Here is a 21,321-nt window from a genome sequence, read left to right as displayed (position 1 = left end):
TTCTTTTAGACTAGCATATTTTATCATTTCATGTTGTAGAACAAGTAGCTCTCATAGACCTGGGCAATTATGGAAGCTTGACTGCTCTTCTGGTTATATTTAAGTTTCTGATGACATAGTTTGGATGCACCAAATGCAAACCCAGTTAACTCATGTATTTGTTTGTTTACTTTACCAAGCTATCCCTTCCTCGTTAAACCAGCTCTTTTCAGTATACATGAGCAGGAAGCAAAACAAAACAAAAAAAACAGTGTGGACATTCTTATGTCTTCTGTATATCTGTCACTTAAGAAATAGAAATCTTACTGAGGAATGTAACAGTGTGTGTTGAAGGACAATCTGGCATAGTAGTGACGTATTTCCAGTTCTAGTGGCAAAAAAACAGCAAAAGTTTATAATAAATACATCCTAATGGAGGTCAGAGTCTATGTTATGCTCGGTGAATGTATTTTCACAAAGCTGGCTTAACTTCATATCAATGGGGAGGTGATGGAGGTGTTTTCCAAGTCTGGGCCTGATTCTTGGATGTGAAGAATGACAGTTTCTGAGAGGTTGTCCAGATTTAGCTCCTGAGGCGGCTGTATTCCTTAACACAGTGTCTCTGAGATTCATAGAAGGTATTCCTTATTTCATAGTGCCACGAACTCTGCAGTACAGTGTAGCACAAATCCCATTACTCTTTGCTTCTGAGGTATTTACTTAGAAAATTTTAATGCCACCTAGCACCCTGTTGGGGTCCACAAGGTCGCAAACATTAAAAGCATAGTTAATATTACTAAATTCAATTGAAAACACATAAACAAACAACACTAGGAGAGCCAATTACCATTATTCTATTTGTTATTCTAATTGCTATTTTAACTATAGATTAACAGGAAAATTCCATAGGGTATTGTGTGTGATTAATTTCTCCGATCCCAATCCCAGAATCTGTTTTCCAAATCAATCTGAATGCCTGCTGAACCATTTTGACTGCTGCTTGGACCATAACTACTGCAGCCGTTGCTTTCTTTACTTTGGGCATTGTGAAGCAACTGCACAATGGAATGCATGTGTCAGAGGTGAGCATATTTCAGTAGCAAAAATAGAAGCAAAGGCAGTGAGGTCTGTGCATACAGTATTAAGGTGCTGAGAACAATGAGTCTCTCCTCTTAGACAACTGCTTTGTCTCATGGGACTTTTCAGCATAAGATGTGATTTGCCATTTTCTCATTTGGCTTTTCTGCAACTCTGTGAGTTATGTTAGGCTCTTGACTTACAAACACCCATGGAGTGAATTTGCTTACTAAGGTGGTGCTAGCAGCCTGTCCCCATTAGGAAGGGTTCCCATTTGAACCTGGGTCTCTATATTCAAGCTGCCTACTTTATAAGCCGTTGACAAAGTGATACAATTGAATTTCAGACCTAATGGTCTTTTGGAAAAACCACCTGTGGAAAGGGCTTTGAAAATAAAGGAATGCTTCTCTGACAGGCACATGGGGATGCTTCTCTGTACAAAAACATCTGGCAAATGTATATATATCATCTACTGATGAGCAAACATCCCAGAACTCTACCCAAAACTGCTCAGAACACCCAGTTTAATTTTCAGACATTTGCAAGTGCTCTGGATCCATGCAGAATGTGTGCATGAACTCCTATGGATGCATGTTTGTGCCTCACTAGCCACCTTTCTAAGGTGAGGAGTGTTAAGTGGTCTTGGACACATTCGATTCAGGTGGAACGATGGGCTGAAATGATGGACAAGCTCAAGAGATGTAAGCATTAGCTGAAAAGTCACGCCTGTCAAAAGGCAGAATCCTCTGTACTTTGCAGGATATTGTGGCAGAAAAATTGGATGTGGAAAAGGTACCTTAGAGGTTAAAAAACACTGAATATCATGGAATGTAAAGATGATGAAGCAGCATTCGTTTTTCCTCTTACACAAGGTCGTTTCTAAACAGCATCAGTATCTGCCTGCTGTCCATGCCTCTTGAAGTGCTGATTTTAGCAGACAGATAATCCTGGATTATCAGCATTTTTTGTTGTTGCTACGATTAGCTTCCTTACGATATAGAGTTAAACCAATTCATAATGATAACTGGTCGAGTTCAAAATCCAGAATATTTCTGTCTTTCTGAGCATGTAATGGACAAGTTAATAATTTAGTGACTTCCTACTTGGAGTGCTGATACCACATTCAATTAATGTAGGATTCAAGTTGACTTAGTGTACAATTTGGACTGATCAAATGTCCAATTGCCTTCAATATGAATGATACATTCATATGTACCAGGGTTTAAAGTTATCTGGAATATTTATAAATTCCTTGGAAATAGCACCTACTTGCAGGAAAGAGACAGCTGAGAATATTTCTACTTGAGTTTTTTTTTCCCTAAGGGAAAATTGGGAATTGTCTTCTCTAATTTTTGCAGCCAGTATAAGCTAGTTTTAAAGCACTTTGCAGAACAAAACCTCTTTGCATGCAGATAATTGACATATTGAGGAGAAGAGTTCTAGCCTACTACTCTCAGAGTGACTGCAGAGGTCAACTCTCCTGGAGAAGATGGCTGACTTGGAGGGTGGATTGTACCCCAATGAGGCCCTCCCCTCTCCAGACTCTGCCCCAATTTCCAGAAATTTCTTAACCAGGAGCTGACAACCTAGCTGAGACCCAGCGACTGACATGAGGTGACCTAGTGAGCTTCATGACTGAGCAGAGAGATGAACTCAAGTCCCTTCGTCCAACCTCTGAATGCCTTTATTGTACCTTTTATGATGTCCCACTGCAGCTAATGTAGAAGATTTCTACTCCCTAAGTTTGAGCATTTTTGAGAAATTATTCCAACACTAAGGATTGTTTCAGCCTAAATGCTATACCTGTCTGTATGTCCCATTATATAAAGAGTGAGAACAGCCAAGGGAGAGAGAGGCTATTTAACTGTAGAACTCTCATTCTTGCTGCTTTAGAGAGTAGTGGCAATTTGGGGAGGATACATGTACATTTTCCTGATGGGGCCCAAAACAGCTTGGCTCCTCCAGTTTGCAGGGGTGAGGGAAGACACTGAAATAGCTGCTCAAATGCTGTGGTCTGCTGTAAATCACAGCCCTAGTGGCTGTGTAAAGAAAACAATTTCTGGAAAGAATCCTGGAACTTAGGTCACAACCTCAATGGTTCTAGCTCATTAGTGTAGCATTGTTTTTTCTCGGAAGGGTTTTACGTTCTTTCGAACGAACATGCACAAATCCTAGATGCCTTAATTAAATATCCCCTTTATAGTATGGATGTCACTGGCAGGTAGGTGAGATGCTTGTCAGGTAAGTGTAACTGATAGTTTGCCAGAGCAGAATTGAACCATCTAAGCCAGCCTTTGTCAACTTTCTACCATTGATAACCCCCTGAAACGTTCTTCAGGCTTCAAGAAACCCCAGAAGTGGTACAGTCATGGAGAATATGGTTGGAAAGCATAGCTGGGTTCACAAAACCCTGGCTGAGAAAGCCTGATCTAAGCAATACATGTGGTTATATGATTCCATGGGATTTCAACTCCTGAAAACTGCATAGATAGAAAGGTTTATTAATTTAAATATTGCCTTTCATCCTCTATTGATCTGGGTGAAGTCCAGTATTTGCAAAGATCAGCTAGCTTAGTTAAAAAAAAAGTCACAGCAGGCAGCTAAGAAGTGTTTTCAGAGTTAGCAAAAATGTGCATGCCTGTTGTTCTGTGATATCATTCCACTTACCTCTTCCATCTGTTTTGCTTTTTATTTAGCTGACTGCAACTTCATGTTTTCCACTTGGCATATATTTCTGAAGAGCACGGAGGCAATGAAGTCATGACAAACAAGCCCGTCTCTCTGAGGTGGAGGCAGCTGATGTGTCATGTACTATCTATAGATTAGCAAACAGAACTGAAGTCTCTCAGTTAACAGAAGGAGTAGGGAAAGTATATGCATGGAAGTCAACAAACAGAGGTCAGGCCATTTGTATTCTGCACCTGAGCCAAACCCTTCACCTTTGCTTTGATCAATAGAGGCTCTTAAAATATATGATAAGATGGGATCAAGCGTAGGAGCCACTTCTGTTAGAGGAAATAAACACATTCTTTTTTATACCGGAATACTCCTGGAGATTTGATTTGAATGTATCTATGCAAATCTCTATAAATTCCTAATACAAAGATTGCAAATTTTGAGGCTAGATTTTTAATAAGCCCCCCCCCCTAAAATTTAGGCCACAATTAAGTGTTTAAGAACACTCACGGCTGCCAAAAACCACAGCCCTGCATTCCCTTCCCCTCCTTCTGTAAAGGCCACTCTTAATGTCTGTTGTCGCTTGGGCTTCTTTCTCTCTTGCCAAACTCCCAGCACAGTGAGCTGACGTGCTGTTGTGGCTGACAGACTGAGGAGTGAATCAGGAGATTACTAATTCAGATCTTACCTCTGCCACAAACTCACCAGGTGGCCTAAGGCAAGTGGTTCACACTCAGCATCCCACATGCTGGAGCATGGTAACAGCACCTGCTCTGTAGAGATTTCAACAAGAGAACGAGACAAGCACTTTGATGAATTCTAGACATACTTCACACTGTGTCACTCATTTGCAAGATGGTATTTAGAGCAAATCAGAGAGGTAGGGCTCATAGATGGAAAAAGAGAAATGCAAATCTCAAGATTACTGAGTGGGATACAACTATCATACTTCTAGTGGAAATGAGTGAAAGGCAATCATGCCTAGTTCTGCTTAACTGCAGCTCCTTAACCCCCCTGCAATCCCCAGGCTCTCCTTTTGAGGGGCTTGCAGAGTGCTGCTGGGGGTAGGGGAAGATGAGAGCTATCTGATTGCTAAGAAATCGGCAGGCTCAAACCAATTATCCTTTGCAGCCATAAAGCTGACCAAACGTTTACATCCTGTGTCATGGTAAGTTCACAACACCATTCTCTTATTCTCTAGTTTTTAACAAAAAACAATAAAAAATGTAGACAGCAGCAGTTTTTAGGAATCCCTGTTTTTGTATCATATCGCTTCTATTCTCACCATCATGGATTTTTATTCCAGTGGCACAGTGAATATGAGCTTCTTACTCAGTGCTTTCAATGCAAAATTGGTTCGGAGGTCAGTTTGACCTGTGGTGAATCTGATGTATATGAAAGAATTTAAAAAATGTATTGCAAAGAAGATGAAGGAGAGCCAAGGGCACCAAGAGAAAGCATTCTTACAAAAAACGCCAGATTAAAGGCTTCTAGCTTTTTTGAACAAATTGCAATATCTCCTGATACCTTCAGACAGTACAATATTTTTCTCAGAGAAAGCAGTTCTGTATAGGAATTAAAACGTTACCTGTGTTGATGATGATACATAATTCTACATGAATATAGCTTTGCATACATGTACATATGCAAAGATGTGTGTATATGGACAGCAATCATATTCAGTCTTGTGACTAAGCAAAGCTTCCTTCTTTTAAGCCCATTGACTTGACTTGAGTTGACTTAAAAGAGGGTAATTCTGTTTAGGAATGCACTGTTAAATTTCTGCACCTGTGACCTTTCAAGCTGACTTTGGAAAAGGCAAAATATGGTAGGACCCATGTAACTTGTTCCGTGGCTATTATTCGAGGCCAGTCTACTTCCAAAGCTGTCGTTGAATTGGAAAGGTGAAAAGTTGAGCAAGAACAGTTTTGATCATTTTTAAACTGTTCAATGCCAGGGAGTTGGGTTGTTGGGAAGAAAGACATTTATGTTCATGACTGGTGATAGCAGGTCTTCCCCCTCCACCCCACCAACCCTTCAGTTCTTGAACTTGTAAATATAATACATGAAAAAGTCATCTTAGTTCAAATAATAGTTCCTAGAAATGAAGCCATTTAATTTGTATTACTTGTTTTTATGAACACGTGATTTTGAATGTGCATTCTGATGGCCATTCTGTGTCATTATCCCTCTGTGGATTCAATGTGGATAATTCAGATAGGGTGATATAATTGAACAGATACAGGGGAATAAATATAAATGATGTGTTGTCGTGTGAGACTGGGCTTGACTTGTAATGAGATCGTTGCAACTCATGTTTACTGCGTAAAATACTGTACTTGAAAAGTCTTGCTTCTTTTGAAATGAATGCTTTGAAGCTTGCCTTTGCCTTAAGCCTAAAAGGAGTCTTACTCATCATTTCCTGAGACAAATCCTAGATTTACAGATCCTTTCTAGACCTTTGGTTCTATAATCACTTTTTGGTGCTGATGCTGTGGTTGCTGTAAGCAGGTTTAGCCAGTGTTCATTTTGTTGAACATTTTGTTTGGATGCTGGCCTGGGATGGTCCTCAGAGGAACTGAACTGTGATTTTAGAAATCATAAATATGTCTTATGCAAAGCAACTTAAAAAAAGTCTGTTCCTCCACTTTTTGTTCTTTTTCATGTTTCGCCAAATCTTTATGCTGAATGCAAGGTCACCTCTTCTTGTGTCTTCTTGCCTTGCAATGCATATTTCGAGTTGGGTTAATGATTTACAAATGCTAGCGTGCTGTAAAAATGCTAAAACTAGATACAGGGTTTCCGTTACAAGGCTAGGGAAACTCTAGCTGGCACTATATAATTGCTGTCATCAGATAGATTAGATTGGAAATGGGTTGAGAACCAGATAACAGCCATACTTGGAATATAAATTAATTGCTGTACCCTGGAGTCTTTTTTCCCATCAAGGCTATAGAAGGAAGAGCTGAAGGAGCCGAATGCAGTAGAGTTGGTATATTTGGGGAAGTTATACTAATCACTTTGACAACGTCCTAAGCATCTCAGGTTTTTTTATTAGAACACAGAGTAAGTTCCTAGCCTTCATTCTTGTGGAAAGAGTCTAAAAAAGAATTGAATCCTTTCCAAACTGATTTCAGGTGTGGTTATATTTTTTCTTCCCCTTTTTAATTTTGTTTCTTTAACATCCAGCATGATGAAGAGTTCTGGGGAACTCAAAGGCTTGCAAACTGTGTTGTGTTCCTTCAGTAGATATTATATGGGTTTTGTCCTCGGGTTGCTGTCCTATATTTTAGAACATAAATATGGGAAAATCAATTGGGGTTGCCAGCAATCAGTGGAAGCTTTGGGAATGGGGAACATGGTACAGGGGCAGTATTGCTGGTGTGATGGGTAGCACATTTGGTAAACATCTAGAAGTGATCACAGGTATCTAGGCATTATTGGTAAATTTATGGTAAAGCCATAAACATTCTAGTGATCCACAGAGCTACCCATCATCATTTCTGGGTTTTTAACTGCAAGCACCATAGAGACAATGCTGCCCAGAGAGGTGGCAGGAAACAGGAGCTGGAGTTCTGGAATCCCCTGCACCCAGTAGGGGTTTGACAGCCCTAACATAGTGTCTTCAGTCCAGCTAGCCAGCTGTAGCTAGCTGGGGTGGGGTGGTGGTGGTAAAGTTTGGCCATTGTTGCTTGTAATGTCCGTTGTTTTCTCCTATGGACTATCCTTGGTTTTGTTGAGAGCTGCCTAGAGTAGGTTTAGAGAGGCTGTGTATAAATGTTTTAAATAAATTACATTTTGCCTTCAGTGTTTTTTGAATTCCCAGTCTGCCATGCAAGATTTCTACATGACCTTGGGTTAGTCACATATTAACAGCCTACCTCAGGGGGGTCAGGTAGGTGTCCTGCTATAGCAAAATGCCACCTGGCCTGACCCCCCCCCCCTTCACTGTCAACACCATTTTTATTATATATTTTATTAGATTTCTATTAGAGATAGGAAACCAGAACAAAAGAAATGCTTATACACTCAGGTTTTAGTCTCCACCTCAACATTACATCATAATAACTTGTAAAACTACCTGTTCACATAATCCAAATAAAAATGTGAATGTTCCTGAAATTCTTCTGGGTATCTCCTATTTACTCATTTTGTTAATTTCACCAACTTCACCAATTGTATCCTGGAAGTCAGTCACTCCAAGAGTGTCTTCTGGCTTCTTCACTCTCACCGCTTGACAGATTAGTGGGAGAGAAATGGGAGTGATTCAGTATCATGCTGACACACTGACTCTTTCGGTGTAACACATCATCATGTTGGGGTGGCACTCTAGGAACCACAGGATTGTCGAGAGGATGAAATGGAGGCAAGGAAAACTAAGTAAGCCACTTGTGGTCTCCATTGGGGAGAAAAATGGGGATATAAATAAATAGAAAAGATATGTTCTCCGTGAGTAATTAAGGCCAACAAAAAATAGTTGACTCTTTTTAAAAGTTGGAGCTCAGGAGGAGCTTTTAAACTTATACCAGCAGATGAAGTGTGGAGATGAAATGAAGGCATAGCATGGTTGCCAATTCTTTGATTAATCGGTTTTTAATGTTCTGAATGTGCCAATGTGCCTTGACAAAACATTGCTTTGTAGAATCTGCCTTGCAGGTTTGGATACTGGGGAATTGTGATAACAGTCAGCTCCCAGTCAAAAGGTTCCTGGCCAGCAAGGAGGCTACTTCAGCCCCACCGCCAACAGCCAGCACAGACCAACCGCCAGCTCCGGAGGTGCACGGCCGGCTGGGAGGGGAGCTTTCTGACACCACTTGGCCCACAAAGGGCTCTCACTGCGTCGCAGACTCTGGAGATACGTGGCTGGCGGGGGGGGGGGGGCTTTCTGACACTGCTTGGCAGAAGTGGCTAGAGCCCTTCACGGCCCAATCGGCATCTCCTGAGGACTGTGGCTAGCGGGAAGGGCCTTTCCCTCCTGGCTTGGCCCGTGTAGGGCTCTTGCCGTGGAAAGAGCCCTTTGTGGGCCAAGCAGCAGCTCCCGAGGAGCGCCGCCGGCAGGAGGGGGCTTTCCCTCCCCTCTGGCCTTCCAAGGCCCATTTTTTAAAATGGGCTTTTCTCCTAGTATGTGTATAAAACATTAAAAGTAGATGGCATGTTCAGACTAAAAGTGAATATGGAAAGTTTGAATGCCACAGCTTTATGAATAAAGGACTGTATTTGAACCTGAGGGACCTGAATTAAACTTTTACAACATTAAGTTTCGGTCTTGGGCTATTCTGATGTTTCTGTGAAGATTGAAAAGCTTTTTGCAAATTAAAATCATGACGGTAGACTCTGACAAAATGCTGAAGGTTCCGAAGACTCCTATTGGTGGAATCTCCCCCACTCAAGGCCAATTGCTGCTCTTGCTCAGGACTCCGCACCTTCCTCCCCTTCAGGCCAGCTGTGAAGGAAGCCTCATACAGCCCCTGACTTGAGGCGAGGGATATGTTTCCGAGAGCAATGCAAGGGTGGCTGTGGGCATGCAAGGGCATTCCTTTTGAGGGAGGAAAGCTTTACCATTCTGCCTAACCATTGGCTGGCAGGGAAGCCACAGAAAGTCCCTTCTCACTTGCTGGCCTTGCTGCTAGAGGGAAGGCACAGCCAAGCCATGTGTGTCTCTTCTTCACAACTCTGTGCAAGGCTGTTGTGCAAATGAAACTGGATGGCGTTTTGGGGGTTTCTTTGCCTCCTGCTTCATCTGCACAACAATGCTGTGCAGTAGGCCTCAAGTGTTTCATCTCCACATCAACCTTCGTGGGAGGCTCAAATTTTCTTTTGCACAACAAAACTGTCCACCCACAAAAGCAGCCTTTTCTGCCTGGAAAGCTGATCTTTATAGTCTGGAGATGAGCTGTTGAGGTTTGGAGGTGTGGCATCAAAACAATAACATGCCTCACATCCATCCTCCAAAGCAGCAATTTTTTGCCTGCAGAGCTGATCTTTTAGTCTAGTTTAGACTCTACTAAAGTCTAGTAGAGACAATGGTACAGGTGTCCCTTACAAAAAACAGTTTGTATTTTTTGGTGTAGACAAACAGACCAACTGGATAATAAAGATGATGGTACAGGCTTGCAGGCTGAGGTTGGAGTGGTGTGGTGCAGGTGTTTCCCATCTGGGCTGCGGACTCTGGCCAGCCTTTACCAGCAACCATTCTTATTTTTTGGCCCAAACAGACAGAGCAGCAAGGGTCCTGGGAGTGTGGAAAGTGAAGGAAGATCTAAATAAGGAATATTTAGACCTTGTAACTGTAAACAGTGAACAAGTAACTCACTAGAGAAACATAGTAGCTGAAGTGACTTTAGTCAAGTTAATCAGTATTTGCTGTGAAGGTCCCATGGGGGGAAAAAGGCATCAGTGGCCCAAAATTTCAAGTGGAATTAGGTTGGGAGTTCACATACAAGGGTTTACAGGAAAGTAGACAGTAAGATTTTTGAGGGAACTAGGTTTTTCAGTTTTATTAGGCAATGATTTGGCTTTGCAGGAAAAAACAGGAACTGCAGTTGCCAGCAGTAGGCCTCAGGCTTCAGAAGGGCAGACATTACCAGTCAAGCAACAGACTATGCTAGCTAAGCTCAGTGAAAGCAAGGTTTGGAAGTGGGGCTTCAAAAGGGTACAATGCCTAAGAGTCCACCCTCCAAAGCATCCATTTCTGCCTGGGGAACTGATCTTCATAGTCTGCAGATGAGCAGTAATTCCAGGAAATCTCCAAGCCCCATCTGGAAGTTGGCTACCCCTGGGTTGGAAATGTTCCTTGAAATGGGGGCCTCAAAAGTGTATAATGCCTCCGCAGCCACCCAACTAGCTACATAGTGCCCCTGACCTATTTCAGGTAAAGAAAACATTGCAAAAAGGAGGTAAGGTTGCCAGATAGGTGTAGGTTCATGTTCTGGAATTCTACACATCCTAGGTTTGCTTGACCCTGATTTGGGTAAGGACTGCTGTGCACAGAGAGACTTCCTCTTAGGGTTGTCAGCTTCGAAATGAGGCACAAAACCCCAACCATGAGCTAGCATCCGTTGCATTACAGAACACAACGGGCTTTACTGCTATTTGTGATCATAAAATGGTGGAGAGAAAACCATCTGTGGTGCTCGGAAAATGGGCAAGAGTTTAAAAACACAGGCTTCTAATAAGCACAACTACCACACATGGTGTTCATGGGTAAGATTTCTAAGTTCCATAATTCAATTTTTTTACAGTTTATTCCTATTGATAAAAGTTCACTCAGGGTTGCCATGCCAAGGCTGACAATTTGTAGGAGGGTTGGGGGGAGATAGTGAGGACAGTGGTCATTGCGAGCATGAGGGCAGCACTTTCAGGGAAAACTTAGAAGCAACATTAGAAGCTCTAGGAATCACTAGAAATGATATAGTATTACCATAGAGTTTTCTGTGATTCCTGTGAATTCTGTGAATGTAGTTTCTACATTTTCTCAGAAATGAAGTCATCATGCTTACAGCACATGAGTTTTAACCCCCCCCCCCTACAGAACTGCTTAGAGCAACAAGGCAACAGGAGTTGGGGCAGGATCCCCAGCCTGACTGGGGGCTTGGCAGCCTACAGCAAGACTGAAATGGATTTAACAATTTAACTATGATACATCCACACATAGAAGAACTGTCTCTTTATTTGACATGACCTACTTTCTGTGAACAGGGTCTGAGTGGGTAATGTTGCTTGTAATTATTTTATAGATTATTATCCAGTGTTTGGGGTGTTCTTCATGCTTACCTCGTTCACAAATACAAGGTTACCACTTAAAGCAGAGGTCCTTTTGGGAAAAACTAGTATGATACTAAAGCCACTCCTGTGCCTCAGAAATAGAGCTTCATTACTTACAAATTACAGAAAGTTCTCTGATGACTGTGTACTGCTGTGTTCATATTTAGAAATAATTTCTAATTAAAACACTAATAGATATCCCCTTAAGTGTTCTGTATATTCATATGGATTGAGTAACAGGACAGTGTAGGGGGGTGTTTTTCTAGCAGTTAGGATTTCATAAAATGCTTTTTATAGAACATGTAGTAAATTTTTGCTAAGGCTATTAATGTACAAATACCTTTCTTGCTTTAAGTAAATGAGATGTCTCCTGAAAAATACACTTAATGAACTGATGAAAATGGAGAGAGAACTGAAAAAATGTAAATCAGAAGGAATGACCTAATTAACATTCCTACTGATTTCAGTTGAGTTAATCAGACTTTGGTGGTTTCCACAGGGGGATTGAGTTGCTGGTATGGTTGTTGATAAAGAACAGCAGCCACAAGACTCCCACATAGCATTTTTCATTGTCAAAATAAATACGAATGCCCTGGTCTGCCCCACAGCAGGAATACTATATGAGCAGAGTCGTCTGAAACTCAACCCCTCCAAGACGGAGGTCATGTGGCTAGGAAGTAGAGGGGTGGGTCAGGAAGCACGATTACCAACCCTGGCAGGGACGCAACTTACAACCGCATCCCAGGCCAGAAATATGGGTGTGACCCTTGACACCTTCTTAACTATGGAGGCTCAGGTCAAGAAGATGGCCGGCCAGACATTTTACCATCTTTGCCAAGCTCAGCTGCTAGTGCCCTACCTGTCCCCTGTACACCTGGCTATGGTGATCCATGCGACGGTCACCTCCAGAATAGATTTCTGTAACTCACTCTACGCGGGCTTGTCATAGAATCATAGAGTTGGAAGGGGCCATACAGGCCATCTAGTCCAACCCCCTGCTCAACGCAGGATTAGCCCTAAGCATCATAAAGCATCCAAGAAAAGTGTGTATCCAACCTTTGCTTGAAGACTTCCAGTGAGGGGGCGCTCACCACCTCCTTAGGCAGCCTATTCCACTGCTGAACTACTCTGACTGTGAAAAACTTTTTCCTTATATCTAGCCTATATCGTTGTACTTGAAGTTTAAACCCATTACTGCGTGTCCTTTCCTCTGCAGCCAGCAGAAACAGCATCCTGCCCTCCTCCAAGTGACAACCTTTCAAATACTTAAATACTTAAATACTTGTCCTTGATCTGGAGATTCCAGTTGGTACAAAATGCAGCTGCTAGGGTCCTCCCAGGAACACTGTGGAGGGCCCACATTCAGCCTGTGCTGAGGCAGCTGCACTGCTTGCCAGTTTCTGTCCAGATCTGGTTCAAGGTTTTGGTATTAACCTTTAAGGCCTTATGCGGGTTGGGACCCATATACCTGAGGGAACGCCTATCACCTTATGCCCCCCCAGAGGGCCTTACACTCTGCGGGTGAGAATGTATTGGTCGTTCCCAGCCCCAAACAAGCACGCCTGGCCTTAACCAAGGCCAGGGTCTTTTTGGTCCTGTCCCCAACCTGGTGGAATGAGCTCCCAGGTGAGCTGCGGGCCCTGCAGGACCTTCCAGTGTTCCACAAGGCCTGTAAAACTGAGCTCTTCCACCAGGTCTATGGTTGAGGCTGGGGAGTAGAGGAAGATCGATGCGCCCCCCCCCCAGTGTTAAGCTGCAACTTGATTATTTTGTTTGTCCTGCCTCCTCCCTCTCTAGGTAGGGGTAGAGGTTGGGGATAGGGGGGGAGTTTTCTGCCATATTGTTGGGTTGTTGGTCTACTGTATCTGTATTTTTGTCCATTTTAATAGGGTTTTAATGTGGATTTTGGCCTCTTGTGGCACAGAGTGGTAAGGCAGCAGACATGCAGTCTGAAAGCTCTGTCCATGAGGCTAGGAGTTCAATCCCAGCAGCCGGCTCAAGGTTGACTCAGCCTTCCATCCTTCCGAGGTCAGTAAAATGAGTACCCAGCTTGCTGGGGGGTAAATAGTAATGACTGGGGAAGGCACTGGCAAACCACCCCGTATTGAGTCTGCCAAGAAAATGCTAGAGGGCGTCACCCCAAGGGTCAGACATGACTCGGTGCTTGCACAGGGGATACCTTTACCTTTAATGTGGATTTTAATTGGACATTTGTAACCTGCCATGAGCCTGCTTGGGAGTGGTGGTTAATAAATAACAACAACAACAATAATAATCTGATTTCTAGATCACCCTACCAGCCGACTGGCTTATGGCAGTGTACAACATGTAAACATAATGACATTAATTAACAACATACAATAAAACAAGATTTAAACTGAAATTAACTTGTGAAACAGTGTCAGCATCAACCAGATGGATATTATATCATTCAATTCTCAACTAGGTTGCAATCTGGAGGTGGCTTTAATAGGGGGGTCCCAGTAGATGTTATCTAATTCACTGGTTCCCAACCGAAAGGTTTGCAGAAGAACAACGTCTTATAGGCCCTGTGGAACTGTGCTAGTTCTGTTTGGGCTTGGATGTGTTCTGGGAGCTCATTCCAACAGGTAGGAATCAGAACAGAGGATGCCCTAGCCCTGGTTGAGGGCAGACATACTTTCTTTGTGCCAGGGATCACCAACTGGTTGGTATTTGAAGAATGGATGGTTTTTTTTTGGGGGGGGGGAATATAGGTAAGAAAGGTGGTCTCTCAGATACATAGGGCCTGGATCACAAATGGCCTTTTCAGTAAGTACCAGAAAGCAGGAAAGCTGATAGCTGAGGGTTATAATACTTTTTAAAGAGTCCTGTACACAGAAAAATATAGCAAATCAAGGAAAGTAGCTAGACTCCTTCCATGAGAATGAAATACCCAGAGAGTCTTTAGTACAGAAGAAAATGCTATGGAATGACTACAGCAGATGTGGACAAATCCAAATGCTTAAACCTCTCATTTTTTGTGGCCTTTGGTGTGGAAATAAATTATGTACCCATGCCACTTAATGCCAGCTTTTCCTTCCAAGCCAGATAATTATGTAAGGGGATCAATAGTCCCAGGTGTGAGACAAAACAATATAGTTTGATGGCATTAGAAAAGTCCCTGGGCCACTTTCTCTTGTGTCTTATCCTGTGCTCTTTGAATAATCATTTGGAAGAAGCCACAAGACATTCTTACATATCTAATTATGGTTTGTTTGTTTTTTTACAGTGGCCCACCCTCAAGAGCCTCATCACTCTACTGAGAAACCAGTCATCCACTGCCATAAATGTGGGGAACCATGTAAAGGTGAAGTGCTTCGAGTTCAGGCCAAGCATTTTCACATCAAATGTTTTACTTGCAAAGGTACAGTAATTTTACTATCACAGACATTTTTCTCTTTATTTAATTGGCCACTGTTCTGAATATGGGGGGGGGGGATTTTAATTTGCTTAGAGCATTTAAACAATTTCAGTCCTTAGTAGCTAAATATATACAAAACATTAAGGTAAATGAAATGTTCACTTTGTTGTGGATTTCCAGACTGGTGGCTTGTTTTTTCCTCCTATTTCTTTGAACTTTTTGACTTGATACTTCCTGGACATATTCCGCTTTCGTTGTTTCTTTCTCTTCTTTGGTTTACTACACTTTACTAGTCTATTTGTGCAGTTATTCTTTTTGCAGCTTGTCTTATACTTTGCCTGATGCCTGACTCCGTGATCCACCACAAAAACCTAAGTAGTCTGCTAGCTGTTGGCTTCAGGTTCTTTTGTTGGGACACCTGCAGGTGGTACATACCTCTAGCATTGATGCAGGATTGTTATATGTAAGAGCCTATCACTCTATTCAGAGTTAGGCGTGATGATTTCCAAGATGAACTCCTGATTTGGTTTTGGGGTTGCTGTGAGGAGGAGAAAGAAAAAAACATGATGCCTTCCCTATGCCATTTGAAAGTGAAATTAAATAAAATACAGTGAACGGGGTGGAAGGGTCTGCAAGACAGAGACTCACTCAGGGTCATCCAGTGACTTTCATAGAGAGCAGGGACTTGAACCTAGGGGTCACTAGGCTTAGTCCAGCTCTCTAACCTCTACACCCCACTGCTGTCTCCTTTAAAGCAAAACTGACCTCTAGATGTAATGTTGCCTTCTGAGAGAGAATAGTGCAATGACAAAAATGTGCTTGTAGGGAAAGTGTTAGAAAAGTTAAAGCTCAGTATGAAATGCTAAAAACAAGAAAGATTCTTTAGGGCTTCCCCGACATTGCAAGATGGCTGGGCTAGAAAAAAATGTTCCTCCCGCTAAGCGACGCATCTTCGGGTGCCCTGTGGGAGAAAAGAGGCTGAGTAACGTCAGGCCATCCTTTTAACAGACTTAGCCACGCTCCCCATTGCTGTGCTGATGCATGCACCACCCAGAGGATGCCAGGGCTGGGTTCTCTCCCACCAGCCAGGTCCCTGTTGGCATTCCTCCCCCACAGCGACAACGGCCCCCATAGGTAAGTCTCGGAGGCTTTTTATATTCAAAGTAAGAAAAAGCATAGGGGCATGGTAGGACCATTGCGGGAACCACTGTAACAGGTGACACTGTAACAGGTGATGAAGTGCTTAATTCTTACTTCTCCTCAGTCTTCTCTTGTGAGAGGAATCATGCTCAACATGGCAAAATCATTTTCATGTGATAAGGGATGGGAGTTGTGGCCTAGGAGCACTGTGGGGTTAATCCATAAACATCTTGTTTCTTTAAATGAAACCAAATCTTCTGGGCCAAGGGTACTAAAAGAACTTGCAGATGTAATTTCTGAGCCTCTGTCCATTATTTTTGACAATTTTTGGAGAACAGGCGAAGTGCCAGAAGACTGGAGGTGGGCAAATGTTGTCCCTATCTTCAAGAAGGGGAAAAAGGAGAACCCGGGTAACTACTGACCTGTCAATATAGCTGGCAAAATTTTAGAACAAATTGTTAGAGCAAATGGCTGTAATTTCTAAGAATCAGCATGGCTTTCTCAAGAACAAATGATTGTCTCTCTCTTTTTTTGGGGGGGGTCAATATACTGCCTTGCTAGATTAGGGGGATGCTGTGGACATTGTTTACCTTGATTTCAGTAAGGCTTTGGATAAGGTTCCACATGATATTCTTATTGGCATGTTCGTAAAATGCGTTATAGATCCTATTACTGTTAATAGCACCCAAATAGTGCTTGTAAGTGGTTTGTCATTTTGGAGAGGAGTAACGAATGGAGTGCCCCAGGGATCTGTCCTGGGCCCCATGTTATTAAACATATTCATAAATGTTTTGGATGAAGGAATAGTTATTGTTGTTAGTCGTGAAGTCGTGCACGACCCATTGCGACCCCATGGACAATGATCCTCCAGGCCTTCCTGTCCTCTACCATTCCCCGGAGTCTATTTAAGCTCGCATCAACTGCTTCAGTGATTTCATCCAGCCACCTCATTCTCTGTCACCCCTTCTTCTTTTGCCCTCAATCGCTCCCAGCATTAGGCTCTTCTCCAGGGAGTTCTTCCTCCTCATGAGGTGGCCAAAGTATTTGAAAACTCTATGGACAGTACCAAAAGAAGGAATAGAGGGGGTGCTTATTAAATTTGCAGATGATACTAAACTGGGAGGGGTAACAAACACACCAGAAGATAGAATCAGGATACAGGACGATCTTGACAGGCTGGAAAACTGCACTAAAATGAATAAAATGAATTTTAATAGTGAAAAATGTAAACTTTTGCATTTAGGTAGGAAAAATAAAATTCATCACTACAGGATGGGTGAGACTTGTCTTAGCAGTAGTATGTGTGAAAAGGATCTGGGGTCTTAGTAGACCATACACTGAACATGAGTCAGCAGTGTGACATGGTAGCTATAAAGGCAAACAGGATTTGGGGTTGTATTAAAAGAAGTATAGTGCCCAGATGATGCAAGATGATGTTACCACTTTGCTCTGGTTAGACCTCACTTGGAGTACTGCGTTCAGTTTTGGACACCAGAAATGAAGAAAAATTTAGAGAAACTACAGCATGTCCAGAGGAGGGCTACAAAGATGGTGAGGTGTTTGGAGACCAAGATGTATGAAGAAAGGTTGGGGGAGCTTGGTCTGTTTAGCCGGGAGAGAAGACGACTAAGAGGTGATATGATAACCATCTTCAAATACTTGAAGGGCTGTCATATAGAAGAGCAGCGTTGTTTTCTGTTGCTGCAGAGGGTTGGACCAGAACCAATGGGTTTAAATTAATTCAAAATAATTTTTGGCTAAATATCTGGAAGTAGTTCCTGACCATTAGAGCGGTTCCTCAGTGTAATAGGCTTCCTAGGGAGGTGGTGAGCTGTCCTTCTTTGGATGTTTTTGAGCAGAGGCTAGATAATCATATGACAGAAATGCTGATTTTTATGAACTTAGGCAGATTGTGAGTGGATGGGCAGGAAGGGATGTGCCAGTGTTAGTCTCTTATGACCCTTCCTTGCATACCCAGGGAATTGCTAATTGCTGCTGTGGGATGGTAGGTGAATTTCCTCCATGCCAGGCTGGATTCTGCAGATTTTTGTTGGGGGGGGGTCATTTGGGCATTAGATTGGGGTCACTATAGGTATGCAGGTAGTTGTGAGTTCCTACATTTGCGCAGGGGGTTGGACAGTGACACTGGAGGTCCCATCCAACTCTATGACTCTATGATTCTATATTAATAGGATTAAAGTGCTTTGTCTCTTTAGTCTCTTTGGGCAATTTTCTTCTTATTTGATTATTTGCTTTTAATTTAACGTTCTGTTAGGATGTCTGGGAAATTTCTCACTATGCAGAGCTGACTGGTGGCCTGTATCTCAACTAAAGTGAAAGTTTGTTTTTCAGGGGGGAAAAAACACAAAACTTTTTTTTTTTTGTCCCTGTGAGGGAAGAGCTTTCATTTCCTGCTTTGCCACAAGTTTGACATTTTTGGAAAACTTTTGTGACCTCTGCATTTTCTTGCCAGAACTAAGAGAGCTTGTTTTTTTAAAACAAACATTACATGGCTTTTTACATAATCTGCTTAGTCCGGATCATATAGCAACTCCTCTGTGGTACAGTTTTGCTTTTGAACTTACTTTCTAAGGTCATTAGATCCGAATTGCGAGGCAGGTTTCTCTAGCACACTCTGTACATGATTTTTACACACCTCTTAAAAATACAGCACTTCTGCCTTCTTTGACCCATTACAGAACTGTGTACAACACCAGCAGGCTAGATTGCTCCAGTGTGCTGCCCTTGGGGATCAAAAAAGGTAGCTTAACTGGAATTTTACAAGCAATGCTATAATACCAGGAAGTGACTGCTTTCTTACTTTACATGAGCAAACACAAACTAACATACTGGACTTATACATAATGTATTGTATAAAAATAATGGGATGTTTCCATCCAAATATACAATTCCTCAAACACTTAACATTATAAAGTTGAAATGATATGCAAACCTGTCCATATTACATATTTATTATACACAGAATGTTTCCCATGCAATTCAATCTTAAGCAAATGCAAATTGCTGGTTTTTCCGATTTATCTCTGAAATCTGTTAACCATTTTCATTATGCTATGTTTATTTACTCTCACACTTTGCCTATAAGTTTGAACTGATTATTTCCATTCCAGGGTATCTGAGGAAGTGTGCATGCACATGACAGCCTTGAATAAAACTTTGTTGGTCTTAAAAATGCCACTGGACTCTAAATTTGTTCTGCTGCTTCCGACCAACACAAAAATATTTAACTGCACCTTCTAAGAGACATGATTGATTTTATAATTTTCCTACTATGTGTAGAGTTTCAATTTGACAATAATCTTATACTCTACGGCATTAGTTGAATTCTGATTTCTAACAGTTTTCTAGATGCAGCTGTAGCTCTATCTCCCCATGAGTTAAAAATAAATCCGTAAACCCTCTTGACACCAACAAATAGCATTCCAGTATTATCGTGACCCCAGAGTCGAGAGACAGCCACTTACCATTCTGTACCAGTAGAAAACCATCTGTGTCCATTGTCTGTTTATTCCAGAGAAGCTTTTGCTATTTCTGGCTCTTGATGAATGCTGATAAAGAAGCAGCAAGTCAGAAACAGTTGTACTTATCCTCAAGGAAGCTAACTCTGTTTGCATGATAGTATACGAAGAAGACAATCCTACAAAGAGTGACTCCTTTCTAAGTCCACTGAAGGAAACAGATTTAAAACCGTTATTTACTCAGCATTTGACAAAAAGCTCTCATTAAAGAAAGGATGTTGAGTGACACTAATGTAAAGTACTAATTTTAGTAGTTCTATTAAGCCTAGTTTAGAAAATATTTTTGCTTTCAAAAAAGTGATTACTTAAAAATGTTAATCTCTTTGTAAGATTAAGGGGTACACATTTGAAATTCTTAGATAAATTATTGTATACAGACGCCAGATTGAAATCCATTCAAAGCAGGGCCTTCTTCATAGCTGCACTACAACTGCAGAGTGCACCTCAGATGTGTCCCAGTACCTTTAACTGTTTTATGGAGGGACATGAAAGCAACTACTTTTCAGCCGGCTTCTATGGCCTAACTCCTTGGCGATCAGAGCTTTTAACGTGTTCTCTTCAAACTCTTGTAAGCTTCTGTCATGGTGGTAGTTTAACATCAGCCTATGGCTGACTAATAAACTGATTTTGAATGTAATATGAACAATGGACTCTGAGATTCTCAGGTTTGCATAAACACATAGAAGCTGCCTTATATTGAATCAGACCATTGTTTTATCAAGATCAGTATTGTCTTCTCCAACTAGTAGCTATTCTCCTTGGATTCAGGTCAAGGTTTTTTATATTATCAGCTATGATATTTTAAAGTGGCGATGCTGGGAATTGGATCTGGGACTTTCTGTATGCAAAGGATGTTCTCCTGAACTGAACTATAACTCCTCTTTCATTTGAAATGTGTGCTACCTATTTTAGGGTTCCTGAGTTGGAGAACCTGCAGGAACTAGTAGAGCAATAAGCAGAATGTTGACCAGACACAAGCAGAAATCCAGTATATTTATACTAGGCTTGCCTATTCAGACATGTCCTACGGACTGCCATTTATTTATTTATTTATTTATTTATTTATTTATTTATTTATTTATTTATTTATTTATTTATTTATTTATTTATTTATTTATTTATTTATTTATTTTTATATTTTTATACCGCCCTTCCCTACGGCTCTGGGCGGTTTACATAAAACATTTTTGAACATTCACATAGAACACTATCAAAATCAATATCAAAAATCAATATAACAATATAACAATAACAACAACATATCAACTGGAACAATTAGAACGGCACTTCAACAATAACTTGACAATCCCTCAGTTGGTTTGTTCCCTCAGTCTGGGGGGCACCTGTAGGTGTTATGGCTCAGTCGGCCCCACCAAATGCCTGGTGGAAGAGCTCCTTTTTGCAGGCCCTGCGGAACTGTGGAAGTTCCGGCAGGGCCCTGATCTTTTCGGGGAGCTCATTCCACCAGGTGGGGGCCAGGACCGAGAATGCTCTGGCCCTTGTTGAGGCCAGACGTGCCTCTTTAGGGCCAGGGATCCGTAGCCGGTGGGAGGTGGCGGAGCGTAGCGCTCTTCTGGGGGTATAGGCAGGGAGGCGGTCTCTCAGATACACTGGGCCCAGACTGCGTATGGCATTAAAGGTGATTACCAAAACCTTAAGCTTAATCCGGAATTCAACTGGGAGCCAACCAAGTTCTTGAAGTACCGCCCGGATATGTGATCTCCATGATGTCTTAGTGAGAATCCTGGCCATGGCATTCTGCAC

The 21,321-nt window shown here is 41.9% G+C and overlaps 1 protein-coding gene across 28 annotated transcripts in view; it reads left to right on the top strand.

Annotated features, from left to right (window-relative positions):
* The window catches only part of ABLIM1 (actin binding LIM protein 1), a 233,755-nt gene that overhangs the window by 82,558 nt on the left and 129,876 nt on the right, over window positions 1-21,321 (top strand). For 27 of the 28 annotated variants that reach the window (XM_077349858.1, XM_077349856.1, XM_077349853.1 and 24 more), the window contains one exon: window positions 14,747-14,881. Coding sequence is in view for 4 of the 28 variants with exons in the window: in XM_077349856.1 (XP_077205971.1) it covers window positions 14,747-14,881 (135 nt within the window). In the remaining 24 variants the exon portion in view is untranslated. Of the gene's footprint in view, window positions 1-1,042; window positions 1,062-14,746; window positions 14,882-21,321 lie in introns of those variants that run through there. The other variant, XM_077349857.1, reaches the window with a different exon arrangement.

This window comes from Paroedura picta, chromosome 8 (genome assembly GCF_049243985.1).
Source record: "Paroedura picta isolate Pp20150507F chromosome 8, Ppicta_v3.0, whole genome shotgun sequence".
Classification (NCBI taxonomy): Eukaryota; Metazoa; Chordata; class Lepidosauria; order Squamata; family Gekkonidae; genus Paroedura; species Paroedura picta.
The sequence above is the reverse complement of the archived record's forward strand: the minus strand, read 5'-3'. Positions and strand labels throughout refer to the sequence as shown.